Genomic DNA, 25,379 nt, shown 5'->3' on the forward strand with positions numbered 1-25,379 from the left:
AGATATCTTTACCAAACTCATCAACTACGAGCTTCGCCTCGCATATCTACAAGCTCTAAGTGATGTGTATGTCTATAAGGGTATTTAATTTTCGGCGTGTCGACGACAGGCGATCTTTTTTGTTTGCTTTAGTATCAGTTGTGTGGATGCGAGAGTCACTTACCTCACGGCTACGCCGGCAGCCACGCTGGCAACCACAATGATGACCAGTAAGCCCATGCATATTGCTGCGATTGTCCAACAGATGGCGCCACAATGCCACATTTGAACGCTGCTGACCAACAGCCATTCATCGTATCCGGGTTGAATGGAGTGCGTTATATAACTGCCGTGACCTGCACCCTTGCCGCCCTCCAGTATGAGCAACGGCCGCCATTTGTATGTGGCAAGCGCAGCATCCACAACAATGTCGAGAACTAAAAAATCGTATTTCGGTATTGTCGCCGTTGCACTGCCCGCCACAATGTGCGACAGCAACAGATCGTAAAGCGAGAACAGATTCATAAAGGGTCGCAGCTTGTTGAGGCTGGCATTTTGATGAGCCAATGCCTCCATTGGGTTATCCACTCCATTCACCGCATGGCCAGACGCTGGTGTACGAAAATTGTGCACCATGGCCATGCCAATCCCGGCCGCATTCAGAAAGTGTCGATGCTTATCGCTTAGCAGCGTCAGCACCAACAGATTGCTGGTCACCAGCCCGGACACGGGCAACTGCGGTATGCTGCTCCCATTGCCATTGCCATTGCCATTGCTGTTGCCATTGCTGTTGCCATTGCTGTTGCCATTACCATTACCATTGCCAGTGGCCGCATTGATGCGTGCCAAATATTTGTAGAGTCGGTGCTCGACATTCAATGAGCTGGCCACAATATCGATGAGCAATACTTTTGTGTGCTGGTCCTGCTCTGCCCACTTGCCAGTCCCAAGCCAACGCAGCGTGCTCTCATCGTTCAGAGGCGCCGTAATAATAATTGCTAAGCTCGAGAGAGAGAGAGGGGAAGAGATGTGTGGTTAGTTGGCAACATGCATGCAAGTGTAAGTGCTGATTTTTTGCTTTTGATCTGTTCGACTGGCCAATTGGCATTGCCAGCACCTACGCAATATATATATGTATGTACATACCTTTGCCCGGCTTTTCCTGCTCATGCATGTCACGTATTGTGTCGCCGATTTCAATGCGATAAGGTATATGCAAGTTGGTCGCAATGGCTAGCGGTAGGCCCCAATTCTCGTCTGCAAGTAGAGAAACGATACACAGATATTAAGTTGAAAGAACGAGATGGAGATAGAGCGTGTGGTTGGGTGGATAACTCGACAGCTGTGACACTCTTGGTGGCAACTTTTCGATTTCGAGCTGAAAACAAAATTGCATTGTTGTTGCACGTTGGATCAAATTTAGTTGGGACGGCCTTTCGATTCCAGCATTAAATCTCATATTGAGTGTTAGAACTTTTGGGTGTAGATTAAAGTTTATTGAAGTTAAGCTGTTGGAGTGTGGGTATTATAATTTGGCCTAACAACCACGCCCACCACCCCCACGCCGGCCACTTGATACATAAGCTACACAAAGCACGTAAGCCTAATACAACAAAATTCAATATTAATTAAGTTAAGAAACCCGACGCTTTTCAACAAAATACACACAAATGGAGCATAAGGCAACAGAGCAACCTTTTAGGCAACCCAAAAGCCGTTTAAAAATAAAATGATTTTAAGAAAATGTGCTCGTATAAGAGATTATAAAGTCAAGAAAGTTTTCCAAACATATTTAACCTTGCAGAGGGCAATATTGCTATGAAATGTGTAAGGTATAGGAGACATTTACGACCCCATTCATTTTACTATATATATTCCTGACCGGTATCAACAGCCGAGTCGATAAAGTCTTGTCCGTCCGTCTGTCTGTCTGTCTGTCCAAATCTATGCAATCATGTGTCTCAGTCTTAAAGCTATCGCCATGAAACTAGCATTGGTCCGATTTAATGTTGCCCCAATGCAGCTGTAATGATCGTTGAAAATAGTTTTTATATGGCAATATTTTTGCTTATAAAGATATCCTCCTCACATATGCGCCATGTCTTATTAACATCGGACTTCTTTATCATAAAGCTCTAAAGAGAAATCCGGTCAGAAAATGAGTTTGTTTATGCAAAATGTTTTTTCAAGATATAGTCACAAATTTCAGCAGTTATGAGCTTCACTATTCCTTTCACTAATCTATACATTGTAAAAGGGTATATAGTCATTCTTTCTTGTTTTTAGTAAATACTTCCAATCAATATATATGAAATGGTATCGGTGTTAGAAATATGTGAATGTATATTTTTCCACCACTAAAGGAAAATTATCCTTATTGGAATATATTGAATTGTGTGACACTGCTCAACTTTTGTAAAAAATGCAGACTCTGCAAACTTGTAACCACTTACGAAAAATGTTATTATTAAGCCCTGGGCCTGTTTCTGTTCCTGAACGACCATTAAATATATATTCCTTAAGTAAATCATAAATATAATATTGTATAATTTATAAAAATATTAAAGATTTGAACCAAAGCTAGCATTAAACGGACTCTCCAACTGTTTAACAATTTTATTAATATTGAAGACAAACAACACAAAATAGTTTACATTACCAAGCATTTGGCAAATTTTTTCAGCTTCAAGCTGAGTTCATTTAGTCTTGACTTGCGAAGTTCCTTCTACCAGCTGTGCATATGATATGCATATGATATATGATCAAAATTTTTGCTTGATGTTTGAATTAAGTCTTACATTTTTAAATGCTTTACAATTAAAATATTAAACTTGTCGCAGCCTAATTCATTGAGGATTGACTAACTGACAAAAAGTGAATAAAACTAAACTAATCTTTTAAATTGTCGTATCTGAATTGGCACGAGATCACAATTTGTTCATGGAACATGGGATTAAGTATTGCAATTGCAGCTCTTGAATGCATCCTTTTGGGTCGGCGGCTCACTGTCCCCAGCACCGAAATCCATTTTCTTAGCTGGTGGTGGCTTTTCACACGGCTGAGCCATAAAATCACAATCCCGGCGAGCTGCCTTTGGGAACGGACACTTGTCAATGCCAGCGTTTGCCACAAGATCATCGAACTGCTGCTGGGACATGGGCGCCTTGGCGACGTATTTGTTTTGGGGGCACGCGTGTATTTTCCAGTTGGGATGCGGGGTCAGATAGTCCTTGCCCTCGCCCATATACTGTGCAGCTAGCTGGATGCAAATCTGTGGATCATCGACGGCCTTCATTAGCTTTTGCTCGAAGGCCTTCTCCTCCTCGGCCTGAATGCGTTTCATCTCGACGATTTGGGCATTCAAATCCAGGCACATCTGACGTTGTTTGCAGAGTATCATGGCCCGTGTAACTGGCGGATGGACAAAACGATTCTCGAGCATCTTGTTCTCGCGCTGTTCGGCCTCCTGGCGCATTTTACGCTCGATTTCCTCACAGATTTGCTTCTTGAGCTGCGTGTGGCAGCGTGCCGCCTCCTCGCCCTTGAGGCGAGTCGTCTCGGCAATGTTGCTCTTGCAGCAGAGGTCCACATGGTATAGATCATCGATGCGATCGTTCATCATCTTCTCGATGCCCAGCTCAAGGTTGCGCATGCGCCGCACATAGGCTATGTACTCGTGTGTGGCACGCGACAGCTGCCGCTTGGACTGCCAGATGCGCTCCTTGGCCTCCGCCTCGAGGCGTTGCGTTTCGCGTATGAATTCCTCATGTTCGGCTTTGTCAGCCTCCCAGGCGGCCAGCTTTGCGCATTTGCGGCGTTTAATGTCCTCGAGCAGTTCGAGGCGATATTTCTCCTTATCGCCGCTCGCTGCCCGGTGCTTGGAGTCGAATTCTTCCAGGCGGAGATCCTCTATTAATTGGTCCACTTTGATTGTGTCCAGACGTTTCTCCTCGCGCTCCTTCTGGCGTTTCTCTTCATGTTCGGCCAGCTGTGCCTGCAGCACCTGGCATATCTGATCCTGCAACTGTACGCGCTTGCGCATCTCATAATTGTGCATTCGATCGTAGTCCTCCCAGCGCCGCTCCTCCAGCTTCTGCCAATAGTGCTCTCTTTCGCATTCACGCCGCTTCATGCGCATGTTCTCCTGCATCTGCTCCTCTAGACATAGTTTGTTGTTGGTTCGATCTTGCTGGCGCATCGCCTCGCGTATTTCATAGCAATTAAGCATGACCTGTTGCATTCGCTTTACATCGACGAACTTCTTGTGGCGCTTGTCGCGCGCCTCCTTGATCTCGTGCAGCTGTTCCTGGCGTTCGCGTATCTCCTCATCAAAGCGATTCCTCACCTTGCTGGCAAACTCCTGCTCGAACACTTTGTCCTCCTTTTCGAGTAGAGCCTTCACGCGTAAACTGCGCCCTTGCAGGTCCTCGTTAGCCGTCTGCTGTGCCTTGGCTACGAGCAGCCCAATCTGCGAGTGCAGGCTCTTCCGATCTGTGCGTTGGATAAACTGAAAGTGTTCTTCCCCTTTGCCATGGTTCTGCATTTTAAAGGAAATTAACCAAATATAAATAATCTCTACGAAAGACAAATTAGTTTGTCAATTTATTCTGGATGTTTTATGTTTGTAGCCAACTTTATACAATTAAGATTCAAATTTTAATTCTAGTTGTGACTTATTAGAACTCGAAATGAATTCTGATTAATTTAGACGTTAGTCAAGCAGCCTACTCAATAACATTAGTTGGGCATTCTAGCAGGAATATATCAATTTTTTTCGATATCCATTATAATTATTTTTAATCTGTAATTAAATGTCATGCCAAACCTTAAATCAAGAGTTTACAATACGTTTTCTAATATCAAAATCTTAATTTTCTTTAAAAATTTATCAATTTAAAAATGTTCTAGGTTATTTTTATTTCTAGGCTGGAGTACCTTGCACCTTCTTCATACAGCTGTACTCTGTGGCATATGCATTTTTGTGCTTCTTCTTCCCACAGCTTTAATTTGTGGCATAAGTCTTCTTAAATAACTTCACTGTTTATATTTCAATTTTTAGGTAATTTTTGAGGCCTTAAATATGACATTCAGTTGTATGTGAGTTATTAATTTAAGGCGATATCGATATTTATTGTTATTATGGAAATAGGGGAGGTATCGTTAAAGGTACTGTACGAAAAGTTAATTATGTTAACAATATTTTTAATTTTCATATTATTTTATTATTCGCATTCTGTTAACCAATAGCGGATTCGCTTTCTTTACTGTCAATATATGACTTATACCACTTTCGGGATGTTCTCTAAGATCACAGACGTTGTAAGGGCTACGTTTAGGACCAGCTTACTATCGTTTTGCTAGATCAAAACTTCTTGCTAAATTCTTAGGAAACAACTTATCTTATAATGTAAATAAAATAATAATAATATTTAAAAGAACATTGGCTAAAAAGTAATTAACGGTAAATAGGCTTAACAACAATAAATGCTGCTAATAATTTTACAAAAATACTATATATGTATATAGAAGTCAATATTCCATCATAATGCTTTCGAGAACTGGAACGAAAGACTTGTCTATATGTAATCAGTGTCATTTGCATATCATCAAAGTATATGCACTTATACACATATACGCACAAGAGGTGAGCGAATACGCCATTTTGTGCCTTGTCATGCTGAATGTCAGATTTCTGGGAAGCGCAAGTGCATAATTAATGAGCATCGCGGAGGCAACGAATTCAGTTGGCGGCGATTGCCAACGCCTGTCGTATCTCATTGCGGCACTTTTACGGCTGTACATTAATTGGCCATGAGCTGGCGAAAAGTGAGTGCTAATAAGATATTGTGCATACGTCATGTTGTCAAAAGCGTTTAACCCAATTGCCGGCATCGTTCCGTGTGCGTGCCAAAAACTGAATTAATTCGTTTAACATCTGCGCCTGGAGAGCGTGGCTGCATCAAACATTTATCACATTCACAGCTCAGACACAAGGCATTGTTGTTGCTTGTGTTTGTGTTTCGGTTTCTATTGCTTTTTCAGCTGTGCGCAAGGAGTGCAAGATCCTTGGCTGTTTTTCTTCTCAAAAACGTATGTGGCACTTGCTCTTGTTGCTGCTGCTGCTGCTGCGGCTGCTGCTGTTGCCCTTAACTCAATTAGCAATGCAACTGCCACACTAATTAACTCAGATGCGAGATGAAAAGTTGCAAAACTTTTGCCCAGACGCCACACCTCTGTGTTGCAACTGAGTCCTTTGCCATATGTGTGTGAACGACAAACTTGTTGTTGTTGTTCTTGCTGCTGTTGTGTCTCCCTAACAACTGGCGCAACTTGCTGCTACTCTTCAGTTTTCCCTGCCGAAATATTGGCAAGCGCTTGTTTGCTCAAGTGCAAAATTGTGCCATTACGAAACTGCACGGCTCCGCTTTGCTGTCAACATGCCGCTCACTTCTTTGGCCACATTCGCATGATTTTCGGGTGAACATGTTTTTGTTTTTGCCAGCACATTTTCAGAACAAAGTTGGTGGCTGCGTCTTCAGGCAATTTGGCATGAGTTTTCTCCAGAAATTTAATATTGCCATCATTTAAATTGCTTCATGAATTTGCATGGCTGCGAGCAGGCAGTAGAACAGCTAACTCTTCATATCATATGAGTATGTGTATAAGCATTTAAAAAATCTATTATTCAGATATATTAGTATTGAAGATTAATTCCAGACATGAGCAACAATCTTTTCTTATTTCTTGCGGGTATTTGCCGGCTTTGCCGGGGTCAAGCTTTTCGACATCAATTTTTACCCATTTCGTCGCATCGTCTACCCACTTCTCAAATTATATTCGACATAGTATTTTGAAAGCGAATTTGAAATCGTTTTAGTTAGTCTTTTTTTGCCCACAAGCACATGCACATATCCACACATACTTGCGGAAAAATCATCTCAATGCATTTCTATGCAAATACCACATACGTCAGAAATGATTGAAACACGTAAAATGATTTCAAAGCCGAAAATTAAACATTCGTTCATGCAATCTTTTCAGAAAGTGTGAAACACGTGCAAATAAACTTTCATAAAGTTCTTTAAAATCATTTTGAGGCCGATCGATGGGCGGATAAAATTTAGAAAATCAATTAAACATGTATATTCATGATCTTTTATGTAGGAATTATGATCTTTGCAAAATGAGTTTTAATCCAAAACTTCACCGACCAAATCTAGAATCCATCATTTCCACAAAGGAGGTGTAGATTTGTAAGAAACACATCGTAAATAGATTTGTAGAAAGATCTTAAGAAATTAGTTAAGGTGGAGGGTGGAATTTGGAGAATCGCTGAAAAATTTGTATTCATGAACGTTTATGTAGAAATTAAGATTTTCGCAAATGAGTTTGAATCTCAAGCTTCAACCCCCAAATCATTGATCCCCCATTTCCACCAAGGAGCCGAAGGATCTTTGATCTGATAGCAAACATTGAAATTCCATGCAAAATTACGTTCTTGCTGGTTAAAGAAATTTTATATTAAAATAAATATAAATAAAAGAGCCTTATTAGGCATTGGCTAAATCATAATCAATATATAAAAATGTTAATGTTTTTGATTACAGTTTGAATCAACTGCAAACAATTCAAAACTAAATTTGATCCCTAACAAAAGCTGGGACACTGGTTTGGCTTAGGGTTCGGTTGATAAAAAAAAGTACATTTGAATTCCAGGATTGATTTAAAATTAGTTAATTAGATTGTAGCTAATGTGTTCTAGAAAAAAACTATTTGGTTTTACATAGCTCACATCCTTGACATATTTGATTTGGAATTCCTAAAACTCTGCCGTTAATTATAATCGATTATAAAAAACCTAGAGAATAATTGCTGTAGATCTTTATTCCAAAGGAAATCAAATTCGACTTGAATTAAAGCTCAGATACGTTGTTATTCAGTTTATTTTGCCAAAAATCACACACACCCACGCATCCACTTGCGGAAAAATCATCTCAATGCATTTCTATGCAAATAACATGACGTATACGCCAAGTGCGACATGTGCTGATTGCGTTTTTGGGTGCGGTGCCTGCAATGTGTTGTAGTTGGAGCCACATTTGCGTTGGCCATGTGGCCCGGCCAATTTATTTACCTGCCTGCCATATATTTTATGCTGCTGTGCATTTGGCAAACAAATGTTTTTTTTTCGGTTGATATTGCTTTTATTTAGAAATTTGTTCACTTGACCAAGCAAAAACGCAGCACTTCGCATTTATTTCATTTACGCTTGAAATTTTGATATGTGCGCAGCGTGCGGACCTCTATTACCGTTTCTCCTATTCTCACCAGGTTTTTCAATTTTGGAAATGCAACTTTTTTCGTTTGGCTTTCATATTCATTTTGTTTTATTTTCTCATGAGCTGATTGTAAATAACATCGCTTGGTTGACCAAATTTGCTGGTTTAAAAACAAACACCGCAAAGCACAAGGAAACAAGCCAAAAACCGTAAAGCCATTTCCATGAAATGTTTGTGCATTTGGTTGCCAAATACACACACGCACACACAGACAGACAGACACATTCAGCCACTGATGTACTAGACAACCTAACTAACTCACACAGCTGCGGTAATATATATTTTAAGCAGCCCATGAATATTTAAATGTATAAAATGAAAAAGCACAAATACATATGAATTAGAGCACACACACACACATCATACTTCTATTCATTACATCCATGTATGCGTGTGGCTTAAAGCATATGCAAAGTGCAGACAGTTGACGCTAAGTATGCGCTCCTCTGTAGTCTCTGTAGTCGCAGCGATGGCCACAGAATGCGCATTTTCTTGGCTTTGGCAACGTTGCGATACAAGAATGTGAATATGTATGTGGGCTGGGGTGAATAGCAACCACAAAGGATATGGCTTACGGGCCTGCGTATATTAGCATATCTCTTTCAGATGTAACATTAAAATATATTCAACATTTTTATAATTTTGTGTTCTTTGAACATTTTTTATAGCCATGATGGCATATTAAGTTAATTATTTGTTTAACTATCACCTGGATTCATATTTTCGTTTCCAACACCATTCCAAAATCTTTGAAAACTTTTAAATATTTAACAAATTAAAACAAATATTTTTAAAATTATTTGCAGAAGGCTCTACCTTTTGATAGTCCTATTTGATTTCTACATCTATTGTATGTTTTAAATATTTTTAAGGGACTACTTATACCTGAGTTTGAAAATTAAATAATCATACCGGGCAGTCTGAATTTTTTTTTTGATTTTGGCTTTTCTCAAATTAAACAGAACATTATAAAAAAAATAAATAACACTACAAACAACAGTTGTGATAACATTTCAAGTGGAAAAGGGGTGATGTACATATATATACATAAATAATGAAATAAAAAGCTCTGAACTTCGGGCTTGTAAATAAAGTTAATCAATTATTCATTTTCGGAAAATGTGAGCTTTGATATGGCATATAGACTGTTGTTTTTAATAAATAATATAGCATGATTTTTTAATAATTGTATATATTTATATTACATCGTTTATTTTCTCTTAAGTAGAAATGGACAGCGCCGTCGCTGTGCTCTACGGTATGGATAACAACAGAAGTCCGTGTACTTCGAGGTAATAGATCGTTGTCTTGAGAGTTTACCCTCTAGCCTAGATTTTATGGGGGCGAATAAGCGTGAGCTTGTCATAGGCAGGCGGCAATTGGCACGGTGTTGCAGACCCTGTGGGAAGGAGAGGTAGACGCTGTCACCTTCATCATCCCATCCACTGGAACGCCGTGCCTTTTGGGCACACGTGTGGCCATCGATTGTGGAAAGCCGTGGCAATTATAGCTTCGTTGCTATAATTATATATTATAGATTGTGGTAGAGGTGACAGCCGCGCCTCTATTCACAGGCTCTACAAAGCCATGCCTCTTGGCAGCCTTAGCTGCGGCAGTTAACTAGTTATGTGAATTCATGCTTTTAGTTTTTCCATAGTGATTTATTCAACCAGCTTCAAGCACACTATTCTGCTGCCATCAAACTATGATTTCAAGTGCAAACATTTGAAAGTGGACAAATTTTTCTGAGTATCCCATAACGATAAAAATATTTTCATTAAGAAACATTCTAAGAACAAAAGCTTGTGTCCATTTGGTATCGTTTCATTGTCACTCGCATTGCTGTGACATGTGTTACATTAAACTGTCATCAAAAACGCTGCAGCACTCCCCCAAGCCCGAAAAAGTCAACCTAATATTATCCGGAGCAAAAGTTAAAGTTTAACTTTAATATTTATGCACACACTCAAAGGCGAGTTGGGGAGGCATTATAATGAAATTATAATTCACTTAATGTGCTTCAAACGGCACACGCAAAGGCTTGCGCCAAAAGATATGCAACATATTTACATATATATGTGTGCAGAGAAAAGTGTAAATCGCCAGAGTCGAGGATACCCTAAGAAGTCGGACGAGAATGGCTTTGTATTAAATTTCAAGCTGGGCAGAGAAGTATGGTCATTTTATCATCCAATCCAATATCAGCAATACGAAGAATATAATTCTTTGGAAGGGAGCCTGATTAAAGTTTGTTCCAAAGAATCGAATAACGATTATTATAGGATAGGAATAGGAAATTTAAAGCATACCAACCCACAAGTTGTATACCCTTTCATTATTTATTTAGTTAAGCATGGAAATCATTCCACTAATAATCAACTTGATGGGGCCTGGAGCTTATCAATGGGCGGCAGGCCACATTTAAATTCCATGAAAATTATGCAATTATGTGTAGTATATTATGGGTGACAGAAATGGTAAAATACTTTTCAGTTAACATATATATATAAATATGTAGTCAGTGTGTAAGTGCGCAAGTCATTGGCCATGGACTTGGTAAGGGAGAACTTTGCCAGTTCAGTGAAATGCAATTAAAGTTTAAATTGCAACTGTCTTCACGTTCTTGCAAATTACAATATGCATGAGATGAAGTCTTTGCGCAAGAATTTCGATTGATTGAGTCGAGGGTTGTTGTACTTTATCCTGGAATGAACAAATGCCAAGAGCATAACACTGAAGCTAGCGATGCCGTAGCACCGGAAATTCAATATTGCTTTGCTACTGTTTCAGTATTTCAGTATTTGTTTTTGATGACTTGCCAACTGAGGCGATTCAAGTCAACGTCCACGTTTACGTCCACGTCAGCTTCAGCGTCAAAGTCAAAGTCAACGTCAATGTCAAACCAATCACCACATTACTGTGGCAATCAATTCTGGCATATGGCTTCTTGGGTTCCGCAGACACTTGGCCACCTTTTATGGTCGCAAGTCCATTAGCTGTCACTTAGCGTAAAACAAATCATAAATGAAATGTGTTTCGGCCAAGACAAGCAATCGCCTATGCCAGGCAACAACTCCAGCTAATTATGCTGTCATAAAAAGCAGCTCAGAATGATTTCGCTAAGCCAAACTGTGGTGCCGCCCTGCAACTTGGAGCCGAGCAGCCAACGTTAATTGTTAAACACTCGAGATTAATATCAGTGCCAGACCGAAATCTATGTCTTGAGAGATACACATGTATATCTCTGCCTGTCCCTGGCCCAGTCTCCTTTATGGCCTATTTATGGACAACGTTGTTGTACCATTATTCATAAAAATGCTTGACCAAAATGCGCACGCACATTCCTAAAGGAATTACATTCGGTTCTCCTTCTGCTGGGCATACACTCAGTGGGCGTGTGTGAGGGTAAGTCTGTCTGTGTGTGTGTGTGTGTTTGCGCATAAATCAGGGGGTAGTGTGCGTATTTTTGTGTGGCCATCGTTTACCCAAATAAGCGGCCATCAGGGCCATGCTTCTTTCTCCCTTGATTCACAGCTGTGCATGGCTTTTCCTTTTCCTTTTTTTTTTCTGGGCATCTGACTGAATCACGTAAAGAGGTGCGTTTAAGTAGTTATCAACATTGTATAAAACATTAATAGAACATGGACATGTTATGAGTAAGCTCTTATGTTATTTATATAGTATTATAATGAAAAAAATGAAAAACGAAAAAAACACTGTAAAAAGATTTAAAGAAGCTTAAATAAATATTGAATATAAAACATGAAAATCCTTTTTGCGAGTAACTGCCATATATATAGAGCAGAGATAATCAAAAAATTCTAGTGAAGTCTGCAAAATGTATTAACTATAGTCTATTTGTATGATTATATATATTTCTCTTTTTAGCACGTTTTTGACATCTAAAACAAAGATCTGTTTATATGTTCTTATTGAAAAACAGCTGCAATTTCGACAAAATCTCGCTGAAGAAGTTAAAAAAAAAAGAAGACAAATGGAAAATATGTCTGCATGCATAGGTGCCCATGAGTATAGGTATTGAAATAAAATAATAACAACTTATGGTGTATTTATCACCCAAATATGCTCGACAAGAAAACGCGCCTTTAAACTTTAAATTAAAAAGTCTAAAAAAGCGCTCCAAATTGTTTCATATTGTGTACCGAACCAACCACTTTGTAATGTGATTTCCATTCACATTTCGTTTGCGCTATTTTATGCGTTCTGCAGCTTTCGGTAGTGTGTGGCAGCTTTAACTGCTGCCTGACTGATTTTATTAGCTGAAAATGCGATGTCTGCTACTCATGCTGCTCACATTTAATATCCACACTGTCGCTGTCCATATAGTTATGACTGCTCGGTGTGGGAGCTGTTATCGCTCGCCTGCTTGGCTAGCAAATTTACATTTTTTCCTGGCATTCTCCTTGGTTATTTTTATTGCTGCGAGCACATTTTGGTTTTGTTTGTGCTGCTTGCCACTTGCCACTGCCACTTGCCGCTGATGTTTTATTTTACAACTTTGTTTTTATACAATTTCTCAACTGCTGTCACATCATTTACGATTTTTGTTGCTAGCCGCCGATGGGGTCAACAACCTGAGCTACTTCAGCCAAGTTTCAGAAATGGCAAATACTTGAGATTAGACGACAACTTAGGCAACTAGTTTACTGCATAAACATAACATATGTATGTAGAAAGGGCAAACAGATGACGCCCCGAAGTCATCTCCCATGCCAAATTTCGTGCATGTTTTTTCGCTCTATGTTTGAGTTTGTCCAATAAACAATTCATTTTATAGGTCGAGTCGCTTCTTCAGCTGCTGTCTAATTAATTAAAAAAGGCAACAAATTTAACGTTAAAGGCTTCAATATCTGCCATTTTCTTTGCGCTTGTTACATTTATCTAGACGTTTCCATCTTAAATTGATGGCTCAGTGCAGCAGCTAGCTTTTCCTGATTTAAATTAATTAAGCAGATGATACTCGCATGGGAATGCAATAAGCCCTTGGCCTTGTTCGCTGCAGTTGGTCTTGTGACTAGCTTTTGCCACCTAATTAAATTTCAAATGCAGCAGCAACACAATCCAATAGCTGTGCGTCTGTGTACCAGACTGTCAACATTTGCGCACACATACAAATGCACACACACACACACACACACACACACACAGTTACGCACACAGCTCACAGGATACGCGGTCGACTAGAGCTCGACGTTAATCATAATAATGTCACCACTAATTGCATTGCGTATACGCACACGTGTACTATGACTTGACTACAGCCAGCGCCGGCTGCTTTGTTCCCGTAGCTCGCTTGCTGTCTTAATAACCAGACCATAATTTGGCATTAGTGGGGCCACCCCTTGGAGACCCATAGCAGCGCCCTGACGCCTGCACGGGTATATTTAATACAGGCTGCTTTGCCTGCTTTGAAGCTCTCTGTAGCTTTGCTGGGATAACAACTTGTTTAAGCATCATGCGATTGCAAGCAGTAATTGTGTATGCTATATATTAGTCTATACATATCTATGTACATTTGTACATATATTTCTACGCATTTTCTGCTAGTTAGTTCGGATCAACTATTGAGTTCACTATTTAAAGTGTCGATTAATTTTTACAAATTATATAGGCTATAAGTGCTAGAAAGCTGAAATTTTCACTGAAGTTACTTTATGTGATGTAAGTGTGGAAAATTGCCGGAAAACGGTTGTATGTAAGTATTTTGATGCCATACGAATAATTCCGGACGCATTTTCAAACATACTTGAGAAAATTCATTTGAAACGCTTCTCACACATTTCGCAAAATCCATCCCTCTTGAATGGAAAATGTTATTGCGCAACTTTATTTCTCAGCTTTAAGCTCTTCATTTAACGAGAACAAACAAGTGTTTAAACGGATTTTGAAGTGCACGACACGGGATTACTTCAGAATCATTTTCAAGTATCGTGATAAAATAAATAAATATAAAATTAACGACAGGCACGAAATATATGGAAACGTGATATCTAACCAACTTGGCCCGAGCCAGGCTGGGGAATACCCGCGAGTATTTTATATAATTATTTGTCACTCTTGTTTTTAGAATTAATTAAAAAAAAATCATTTCCATATTCGTTTACTTTTGATAGTATAGCTTTAGTATTAAATTTACTATTAATTATCGTGACTCGATTATGGAAACTTTTGAAGTTTGGCAGTATAAGAGTATTTCATCGAAATTCTCAGCAGAATGCGGCCATGATAAGTTTAATTAATTTTAATACAATAAAAAGTCAGCTTAAATTCTTTTACTTCAGTTCAGACACAATGAATAATTTCTCACTATAGTGGTTCATTGTTGTCATTTGACTGTAACAAGAGAGAAATAAAAGCAATTTAATGCAAATTAAATGCTGACGGACTTTAAATGAATTTATATTATCAGCTATTTAATCGGGAAATAAGCGTTAACTTACCGCCAACATAGATGTCAACCTGCGTCCAATTCAACTTGCTGGCAATGCTCCGCACGGCCAGGGCAATTGCCTCAAATGATGGCAGAAAATTGCTCGAGATCTGTAAAGCAAGATACGAAAATGTTTAAAAAAGCGCTTCATAGGTACCAACCCCCAACCACACAAATATATATGTATATATGTATAAACACTAGTTGCCAGTGAAAGCTATTTAATTTTTTGCACTTTTGTTGCCTCATTTTACATTTGTTCTCATTTCGGTTTACCTTTTGTTAGAGATTTCTCTGAAAGTAGCACAAATGAACAGCTAAACAACATTAGTTGAGCTGTTTGTTAAAATTAAACAAATTAAATGCTTAAGTCTTCCTTCAATTGAGGGTTGCGAAAACTGTTTTACGTCTGTAATTAACAAAGTTCTCATTTCTATAGCAGTTACAGTTTAACAGTATAAAAAGTACACTTTACAATCAACAGATTCCGACGGGATACACCATTGCCTGCCCGATAATAGTCAGACCTAAGCACCTCAATCTGGGCGTAGTTTCAGCGAAGGGCGAAGTGCTGCCACACTGGAGAGTCTTTTGGACTCAGTAGAGTTGCATGTTTCAGGTTTTAGTACTCAAAGGTTTTTCACTTTTGGAATAGCTTTTATTACTTTTTATAGGTAGAGCCTAGCCACGACGACTTGTTGTTGTTTGTTGTTCTTTTGTTGTTCTTTTATTTGATATCAGCATAATTATTGCCTTACTATTATATACAATAAGTAGCTGATATTTCCTGCCGTATCCGGTCGAAGTTTTTACTTTAAATTTTGAGTATACATTTTTCACTGATTTCTCGCCCGTATAATCTTCCCGTACCATCTTGTATTCCACGTCTTAAGTTTTAATATATAACTAGAAACGTGAAGTGGAGTAAATTAGATGGTAAAGAAAAACTTTCTTACAACCCTTTTCCGTCAATTTGGAATTTCTAAAATGGCTCAATATATATGTCTTTATGTAATGTTTTGAAAGTATATTTAAAGCCGATCTGGCGAAATTTTAAAGTTAGCGCAAAAAATCTGTGACCACGTCTTAAATAAATTTTCAAGAGGATATGAGGGAGAAACTCACCCACAAATATCGCCCCTCTTTTCATCGAGGAGGGGGGGGACATTTTTTTTAAAATTATGAATCACTTCTCAAATGAAATTGAACAAAGACAAATACAGCGGCCTTCCAAGATTTTTCCCCACATCAAGTATCTACAGCAAGAGTTTCATCTTTCCAACTCTTACGTATTTGACAGGGGACAAATTGTTTTATACTTATATAAAGATAATATTACTTTCAATAATTAATACAATTTGATTTGCTGCAGCAAAAGTTATCAGTTCTTTAGAAATTTTTTGAACTGAAGTACTGACTTATATAATAACAACTACTAACTGAAATCAGTTTACATTCCTAGGAATTGAAAATTAATATTTATTTTCAGGGCTTTGTTGGTTTTGCTAACATATACAAGTTAGTTATGCGAAAATGAGCTTAGTTCATTAAATGCGGTTTATAAAACAATTATCATCGGTTTATAAATTTAATGAAATTAAATTGTTTGCGGCATCTTCAGAATCAAAGCTACCCAAAACTATATACATATATTTTTCCAACTGAAGTTAACTTTCACATGCATTAAATTATGTCTGTTGTGAGTTATTTACGATCCTTGTCAGACAGCCAAATCGGCCACATTACTATAGACAATTCAATCAGGTTTAATCAAAGCATTAAACACAATGTGTGCTTATGAATGTATGTACGTGTGTGTGTGTGTGTGTGTGGAAGACACAACACCCAACAAAGTTCAATCAATAATCAGGCCTCACACCCAAATTATCATCGTACTCAGGCATAAAAAGGTCCCTGCCCATCGCAGTTGAACGGAAAAAAAAATTCGATTTTGTATTGGCATTGATGAGGGCCAGTCTGTTGTTGCTATCAGGAGCTGGCCCAGGGCCTGCACGTACCTTAAAGTTGTTTGGTACCTTTTTGACCTTTTTTTTTTTTTTTTTGATTTTTTATTTTTATTTCTCACATTTTGTTTGGACTCATTTGTTGGCTTGATTTGAGTTTGCGCCCTGGACAGCTGGCCAAGTTGCTTGGGCGACTGTCTGTCCGGCTGGCTATTTGCTCTGCCCCCCTGTTGCTGGCTGCTTCATTATTATTTTGGCAGACGAAATAAATTGAAAAATGCTTGAAATACGTTTAGGCACATACAATTTTCTACAAAATTGAATTTTAAACTCTGCAACAGGAACAACGGAAGCAATCAGCTGAGCCATCAATGGCCCTATCTGATCTGATTAGTCAATGATTTGCCATTTTTTCATTTTGTATATATATCTCAACACATAAATATAAAACACAATGCGAATACTTTTCCCTATTGTGCAACTATGCGTATACATAACGGAATTGACGGCCAATGAAAACGACAAAAACACCATAATTGACGTGTGAATTTTGTGAGCCGAACGAGTTTTAGAAAGCCGGTGACCCTTAGAGCCTTTAGGAAACATATTTAAGGATGCTTAAGACCTAAATGCAGTGGATTGAGAAAGTTAACGATAATATTTTGCGATTGTATGTTATAAGCAGAAGGAAAAATCTTTCATTTTATGGGTTTTAGTGAACACAATTAACAGACGAGTTTCTGTAAGTGTCCGTCCATCTGTTGATGGTTTTTTGTATAAAGAGCGCAAAATATTTCTTTTTTAAATTTTGAATATATTGTGACCAAGCCGATTTTAAGCCAAACTAGTTTGAGTCTGACATCCATGTTATTCAATTAACGTGAGATGAACCTAAAGTCAAAACCTTTGCCCAAAAACTGTTGAGAGAAATCCTATTTTTCTCTCAAATATGCTTTGGTCCAAATAAAAAACTTTTGAGGCAGACTCAGCACTTAAGCATAAATAACTAACATATCTAACTGTTCTTGGTTATTGCCCATTTTGGGTTGAACTGAAATTTAGCCAGCGACTTTTCAATGTTTCAAGGAACGACAGGAAATAATTTGTGTAGAACGCAGACTTATAAATTACAAATTGGATTGTTTCATGAAGCCTTGGAATATATGTATATGACAAGCCCAGGCTGGAACTAAAACCTGAGCTTAGAAATGTACAAAACCAGGCTGGAGGCAGCCAGTTTAAAGCGTAAGCAGAGACACCGGCTATTTTATGTAGGTTTAAAATCCTTTTAAACTATTTCTTGATTTATTTATTGGTTATAGTTAGCCTTACTCCAGTCGACTCACAGCAATAGCTGGGTAGATCTTATCATTACTCTTAAGGCAAATTTTAAAATTTATCCAATAAGCCCTATGAAAAACTATATTTTGCTATTAGTGAATATTAAAGCTATCAATTGCATAACAACGATAACAAATGTGATAAATAAAGAGTAACAACATTTCTACGATTTGGTACTAGAAAATCTATTTAAATGAAAAAGTAGCTGTGTTGGATATTCAGGTCAGCTAAAATGTATAAATTGTGGGAAAGATTTTTTGTATAAGTTGAACTAATTGACGAAGTTAAATCAATCTTAAATATATCCGAATGCTTGAAAAAGTCTTTCTAGAGCTTTAAGTAAACTGGTTCCCGGCAAATATGAATCGTTCGCACTAAATTAATAGCAGTTTACTCTGCAAGCCATTGATACGCCATGCTGATGTGCCAGGCAGCTAATATACATATATTTTGTGCGAAAATCGAATAACGAAAAAAAAGCTGCGTATTGTGGAAACAAGTGCAACACTTTGGCATCAAAGTGCATTTCGGATGTCTATTGACGCAACGTGACCAGCCATAGCAGTTCGGGCATTTACTTGCACAGTTTGACCAGCTCGCCAGCTCGCCAGCTGCTAAGTGCACTTGAGCCGATGGGAAATTCAAGTGATGTCTTTTGGTTCTTTTGTTTAGTGTTCGTATTTGATGGCACTTTGTTTTATTGCCGGATAAATTGTTAAACATTCAATCAATTTAATTAATTTCCATACTAAAGACGAGCAAAATAAAATCCTAAGCAATCGACTATTCTACTTTTTCTAGCTTTTTTTTGGAATACAGAAAATGAGTTTCCGGAGCCGTTGCCGTTGCCGTCACCGTCGCATCGTTTCCTTTCTACTACAGGTGAATGGTACCAAAAGGCGGCGCTTAGCGGCAAGAGTCCTATGCAAAGGACCAGCAGTGTACGTTGAATCAACATTAATCACAGCTCAGCAAATATTTGACATTTGTATGTAGCCTAGATTCGTCGGCTTGGCTTATCCTTATCCTTAAGTTCCCCTCAAGCAGCCCCATTTCCTCATGTCCTACCTTCTTGGAGCACCCTTATGGCGCAACAGCATGGCATATTTAGTCTCATGTTAATAATTTAGTTAAAGGTTTTTGCCCCGCAATCCCGTCCATTCCTGGCGCGAATCCTGCTACAAGCCCGGATCTCCACGCGTTTTTGAATAATTACCCGCCCAAGACTGCACGTACTTGGCAAGGTCAATGGTTTAAGGCCACAAAAAGAGAAGGTGGCAATCTCTCCCCCCGTATCGCCCGTAAGAAGGCGAGCTCCACCGAAGCCAAGAAAGCCAGCCAAAACCGGTTTGCGGGGCCCTCCGTGACGAAGAGGAAAGCGACATGGACACGGAAGTAGAGCTAGCCACCAACAAGGAAGCTTGCGCCGACGAGGACGTAGATGATAGGCCATCCACCTCGCACGCAGCTCGCGCAAGGGCCAGCAGGCAACAAACGGCAAATAAAAAGCTTGCCGCACACCCGCAACCCACCCAGACGGCGCCTCCCAATGAGCGGCCTGCCTCTAAGGTGCCGAGAATAACTGTGCCAAACGTCCTCAGTTTCACCAAGTTCTGCAAGGAAGAGATTACAGCGCAATTGGCAGAAAAGGGGCACCACGTTGTCCGCATATACACCCCGCGTAGCAGAGTCAATAACGAACCTCTAAATATGAGATTTGTTGACCTGAGGAAAGCGGAGAACAATAACCTTGTCAAATCAATAACAGTACTATGCAGGCACAAAGTTTCGTGGGAGAAGCCTCGCAAGACGTCGGGCCCTGTACAATGCAACAGATGCCAAGAGTACGGGCACACAAAATCTTACTGCTCGAGACACTATGTGTGCAAGGAGTGTGTGTGGGGACAACCATCCAAGCAACGAGTGCACACTTGGCAAGGACGAGAATCGGTGTTGCCACCACTGTGGAGAAGCACACGCAGCAAACTTCAAAGGCTGCAAGAAGTACTTGCAATATGCTTTCCAGCAGAAAAACCAGCACAAGGCAAATGGCAGAGATGCAAGCCGCTCCAGAGATCCCCGCCCCAAAACAGCCGCTCCTGCCTGCAGCTTCGTGCCCGGCCAACAATCGTTTGCCAGCGTCCTCCGCGGTACCCAGCCCGCAGAGCGCAGTGCCCGCTCATCGTCTCGCAGAAGGAACACTGGCAGTACTCCCAGCCAATCACAACCTGTTGCCGACAACTGCCCCAACTCAGCCCTTGAGCTCATGATGAAGCAAATGTTCGCCAGATTCGACCAACTGATGTCTCTCATACAGACTCTTTTACAAGCGCTAATGCACACTAGCGCCAAAAATAACAGTGCCTAAAATGAGCTCCCTCAGGATAGCACTATGGAACGCCAACGGAGTCTTTTCGAAAGCGAATGAGATCACAGCCTTCTTCATCGAACTCCACCACATCGACGTGTTTCTGCTCACGGAGACTCACTTCTGCTCTCGAATCACCCTCAGAGTGCCAGGCTACACTCTCCACACCGCCAACCACCCAGACAACAGCCAACATGGAGGAGCAGCAATATTGATCAGGTCGTCCTTGTCGCACCACCCACTCGAGTCATCCTGCCACTGGCATATGCAAGCTGCTGCTATCCGACTCGGATCCAGCAGAGGCGACTTCAATCTCGCCTCTGTATACTGCCCTCCGGCCTTGAGAGTGACTGAGGCACACTTTCAAGCCCTTTTCGACCAGCTTGGCCCCAAATTCCTGGCAGGAGGAGACTGGAACGCCAAACATCGCTGGTGGGGAAACTACCGCATGTGCTCCCGAGGGAGAACGCTCTTCTCTGCCATTGAGAATGAAGGCGTCGAAGTCATAGCCACTGGAGAGGCAACGTGCTACCCATATAGGGCTACTGCAACACCAAGTGCACTTGACTTCGGGCTCTACAAGGGATTCAGACAGGAACAGCTGCGAATACGAAGCCGAATACGAAGCCTCCTTGACCTGACGTCGGATCACCTCCCATTACTGATTGAGCTCGAGGAGACTCCCAAGTGGGAAGTTGGAATCCGCAAAATGCTCCCGCCGCGCTCTAACTTGGAAGTATACCGGGCCTGCCTCGAGGACACATTAGAGCTCAACGTCACCATAAATACGGCAAGTGAACTGGAGAGCTACGTTGACCACCTCACAGCGAAAATTACGGAAGCTGCTAGACGTGCAGCCCCGCAAACCCTGCCTCACACTCGTACCTTCAGAAGGTCCCTACTAAGCCCTGAAGCCAGGAGTCTCCTTGCCGACAAAAGACGTCTAAGGAGGCTGTACATCCGCAACGGAGACCTCTCTACCAAGGCAGAAATGGTAAGCGCGTCCAACCGGCTCAGACGACTGCTGGCTAGGACTCGAACGGAAAATCTAGACAGCTTCCTCGAAGCAACTGGGCATGACGGCAACAGCACCTTTTCAGTGTGGAAGCTCACCAGAAGCATTAAAAGGCAAACAGTTTTTACCTCCCCGATCACGGACCACTCTGGCCTCTCTCTGGCTCCGATCGGACGAGGAAAAGGCCAATGCATTTGCAGACTACTTGGAGACAACCTTCAAGCCATTCGACTTCGCAGATGTTGCACAGCGCCGTAAAGTAGCCGAGTCACTGGACGCTCCACTGCAGATGGCTCTCCCGATAAGAAGCATCTCCCCCGCGGAAATCGGGACACAGCTGAAAATGCTTGAGCTAAAGAAGACCCCAGGATGCGACGAAATCGACAACAGAGCAGCTAAGGCTCTCCCACGCAAAGGAGTCATGGCGCTCGCCACAATTTTCAACTCCATGCTCCGCCTTGGCCACTTTCCGAAGCAATGGAAACATGCGAAAATTGTGATGATCGCCAAACCCGGTAAGCCGCTAACTCAACTTGAGTCCTACCGCCCTATAAGCCTTCTGCCGACGCTCTCAAAAGTCTTTGAGCGACTTCTGCTAAGCCGTCTCTTAGAACTCGACGAGGTCACGCGCCTGGTCCCGGATCATCAGTTTGGCTTCAGAAAGTCTCACGGCTGCCCCGAGCAGGTCCACCGGGCAGTGTAAAACATGTAATAGAAGCTTTTGAGCAGAAGCAATACTGCGTCGGCGTTTTCCTCGATGTCAAACAAGCGTTTGACAAGGTCTGGCACGATGGTCTTCTGTTCAAGATCAAACTGATACTCCCAGCGCCATACTTCAGCATCCTTAGCTCCTTTCTGGCAGGACGCACCTTTAATGTGGCCGTTAAAGACCAAAGGTCGGCAATTAAGGGCATCAGAGCAGGTGTCCCACAAGGCAGCGTCCTCGGTCCGATGCTGTACACGCTGTACACGGCGGACCTGCCCACACAAGGACAAAGCAATGAAGACCTCAGCCCTGCGAGACTGCTGGTGGCAACATATGCGGACGACACTGCCTTCCTAGCCTCCCACAAAAATCTGCAAGCTGCTACAAGTGCAGTGCAAGACTGGCTGCTGCAGATCGAAACCTGGACAGCTATGTGGAACATCGCTATAAACTGTGCCAAGTCCGCCTGCGTCACTTTTACGCTGCGCCCAGACAGCTGCCAGGGGCTACGGTTCGATGGAGGAACCATTGAGCAGACCAACTCTTTCTGCTATTTGGGTGTCCACCTCGATCGAAGGCTCATATGGGGGCCTCACATCGCAGCAACGAGAGCAAAATGCATGAGAAGACTACAAAAGCTCGATTGGCTACTAAAGCCTCAAAGCAAGCTGCACATATCCACGAAGACACTGCTTATCAAAACGATGGTAACGCCTATCTGGACATATGCGATCCAAGTCTGGGGCACGGCATCAGCACACCAGCTCCGTCGCATAAGAGTGGTCCAAGCCAAGGCAGCACGCAAGGTTGCTGGCCTGCCATGGTACGTAACAACAGACGCCATCGAACGCGATCTCCGCCTAACAAAGGTCGGAGATCAGCTCAACTTCTTCAGCAGCCGATACTCCGACAAATTGGTGCAGCATCCGAACGCGGCCGCAAGGGCCCTGGCTGAGCCCATCAGTGAGAGGCGCCTCCGAAGGCTACACCCCGACGACCTACCAACGAGGCGCATCACTTAAACATCCCTTTCCCATTATTGTTATATATTTTTAAGTCTGTAATTATCATTTTAAGTTATTAAATAATAACTATACAATATAACTCCGCTTGGTAGAGATCAGAAGGCACTGATCGATTCCAGCGCAAAATAAACCAAAATAAAAATAAAAAAAAAATAAAAAAAAAAAAGGTTTTTGCATATTCATACAAATATGAGTGAGTGCCTTGTGCTTAAAGTTTGCCAAGCTTGCAAACATATTTTTATATGCTTCTCAAATTGGCTTAGATCTAATTTGCTAGAATTTGTTTTTCAAACACACCGAATAATTTAAGGTACTGAAATAAAAACAAATCTTGTTTTATTTGAATTATTAAGGAGAGCATTGAATAACTGTCTACTTTTGAGAACGGGAGATAGTTAATTAAGTTTGCAGTTCATGAGTCTTCATATATGTTCAGAACATTCCCTGAATTTTCCGAATGTCCAGCAATAGACTCTTTACACATATATACATATAGGAATATTAAGGACCAGGGAATCCATAGTTTAGGGACATATTTTTGAGGACGGTATTTACATTAAACTGTACATTGCCCAATATCGTAATTGAACGTGAGCTTCTGCCGTTTGCACTGAACAAATTATGTCTCCAAAATAAAAATGGTTGATTAAGAGGATCCGACGTTTATTTTTATATTTATGCATTCTATATTTTTGGTGGCCTCGGCCTGTTTCAATAACAAGCAGCTGTCGTTTTCAGATAAAAATTAATGTGCGCTGACTTTTTATACAGTCATTATTATCAATACAGCATAATAAAAGGCAAAAGTTGTCCCGAACACTTAATTTGCTGTCATTTAACTGAAAATAAATGGCCAAAACATGCGTCTGCAGTGGCAACAGCAGCACATTAAACGACAAGAGCAGCAGCAGCAGAGGCCATGTCGGAAGCGGAGACAGAAGCAGAGCTAGGATTGGAGGTAGGACGCAGCACAGAAATAAGTTTTGAAGCTGGCCTAGTTTGGTCAGCTCTCGTTTTTATACCCATTAAAAATGGGTAAAAAGGGTATAATGTATTTGTGCAAATGTATGTAACAGGCAGAAGGAAGCATCTCCGACTCCATAAAGTATATATATTTTTGATCAGCATCAATAGCCGAATCGATCTAGCCATGTCCGTCTGTCTGTCCGTCTGTGCGTCCGTCCGTCTGTCCGACAGTCCGTATGTATGAAAGCAAGGGTCTCAGAACCTATAAGAGCTAGATACTTGAAATTTTAGCTGTAGGTCTTTCTAGTACCCGCGCAAATCGAGTTTGTTTCCGATAATCGATAGCTTGTCCCGTTTCCAAGTAATCCATAAAAATCAATATCAAACTCCTGTTTTTTTTTTTTAGCAATTTTGGTAAATAATAGTATATAGATATATCAAGTATCTTTCTTTTTTTAGATATCGCCTGTTGGAAGAAGAGGGTTCAGGGTATCCCCTAGTCGGGAGCTCCCGACTAGAAGCTCTTACTTGATTTTTTTTCGATTTGGTGAGCCAGAAATGCAGAATAGGAGAAATAACTATTTTTATTGTGTGGCAAAATGGCAACAAGCACCGAGGTGCTATAAAGTTACACAGCAGGGCTGGCTGGTTGAGGCGGCCGTGGCGTCTGGCTGCTTGTCTAACCAAATGACTGTCAGATTAAATCACACACACACACATGGATACCATCTCCTCACACACACGCACAGACACACTCACACAAACGCAAATCACACACGACGCGCACGTGCTGCTATTTCCAAATGGTTTTCATTTGTTTCGTTTCGTTTAAGCACATGGCAAATTTGTGTTTTCTGCTTTTCCGTGTACGCAAATTGAAAACGCTTTGAATTGCGAAATGTTTGTTTAATGCGTTTCACAGCTTGACAAATTGTTTTTTAATGCCAGTCCACTGTTTTTTCCACAGTTAAATCATTCTCGTTTACGATTTATGTGCATATTTAAAAAAACATATCTGTCCATCTCAATATTCATGTGCCATTTTCCTCAAAGTGTATATTATTTGACAGCGATCTGGCAGTTTGACTTTGCTAAACGTACATTTAACATAAGTTAAATATGTGCTTGTAGATGTTCGAATTGTTTATTCTTTGGGGAGTATTGTATGCCATTGTGTGTCGCCTGGCCTTATGTCCACTTTCCATGTCAAGTCATGTCGAGTAAA

The 25,379-nt window shown here is 40.7% G+C and overlaps 2 protein-coding genes across 3 annotated transcripts in view; both read right to left on the reverse strand.

Annotated features, from left to right (window-relative positions):
• LOC135436671 (uncharacterized) overlaps window positions 1-25,379 on the reverse strand; it is an 84,063-nt gene that overhangs the window by 12,117 nt on the left and 46,567 nt on the right. For both annotated transcript variants that reach the window (XM_064694354.1, XM_064694355.1), the window contains 3 exons: window positions 14,780-14,879; window positions 1,126-1,236; window positions 164-977 (listed from right to left, as the gene is read on the reverse strand). In XM_064694354.1, coding sequence (XP_064550424.1) covers window positions 164-977; window positions 1,126-1,236; window positions 14,780-14,879 — 1,025 coding nt within the window. The remainder of the gene's footprint in view (window positions 1-163; window positions 978-1,125; window positions 1,237-14,779; window positions 14,880-25,379) is intronic.
• On the reverse strand, window positions 2,578-4,624 carry LOC135436795 (golgin subfamily A member 6-like protein 25). Its single transcript, XM_064694515.1, has one exon. It carries the CDS (start codon window positions 4,520-4,522, stop codon window positions 2,933-2,935), a length of 1,590 nt encoding a protein of 529 aa, XP_064550585.1. The 5' UTR covers window positions 4,523-4,624; the 3' UTR covers window positions 2,578-2,932.

Source organism: Drosophila montana, unplaced genomic scaffold (genome assembly GCF_035044405.1).
Source record: "Drosophila montana isolate Dmon_TW-CO22-7 unplaced genomic scaffold, ASM3504440v1 contig_3733_1, whole genome shotgun sequence".
Taxonomy (NCBI): Eukaryota; Metazoa; Arthropoda; class Insecta; order Diptera; family Drosophilidae; genus Drosophila; species Drosophila montana.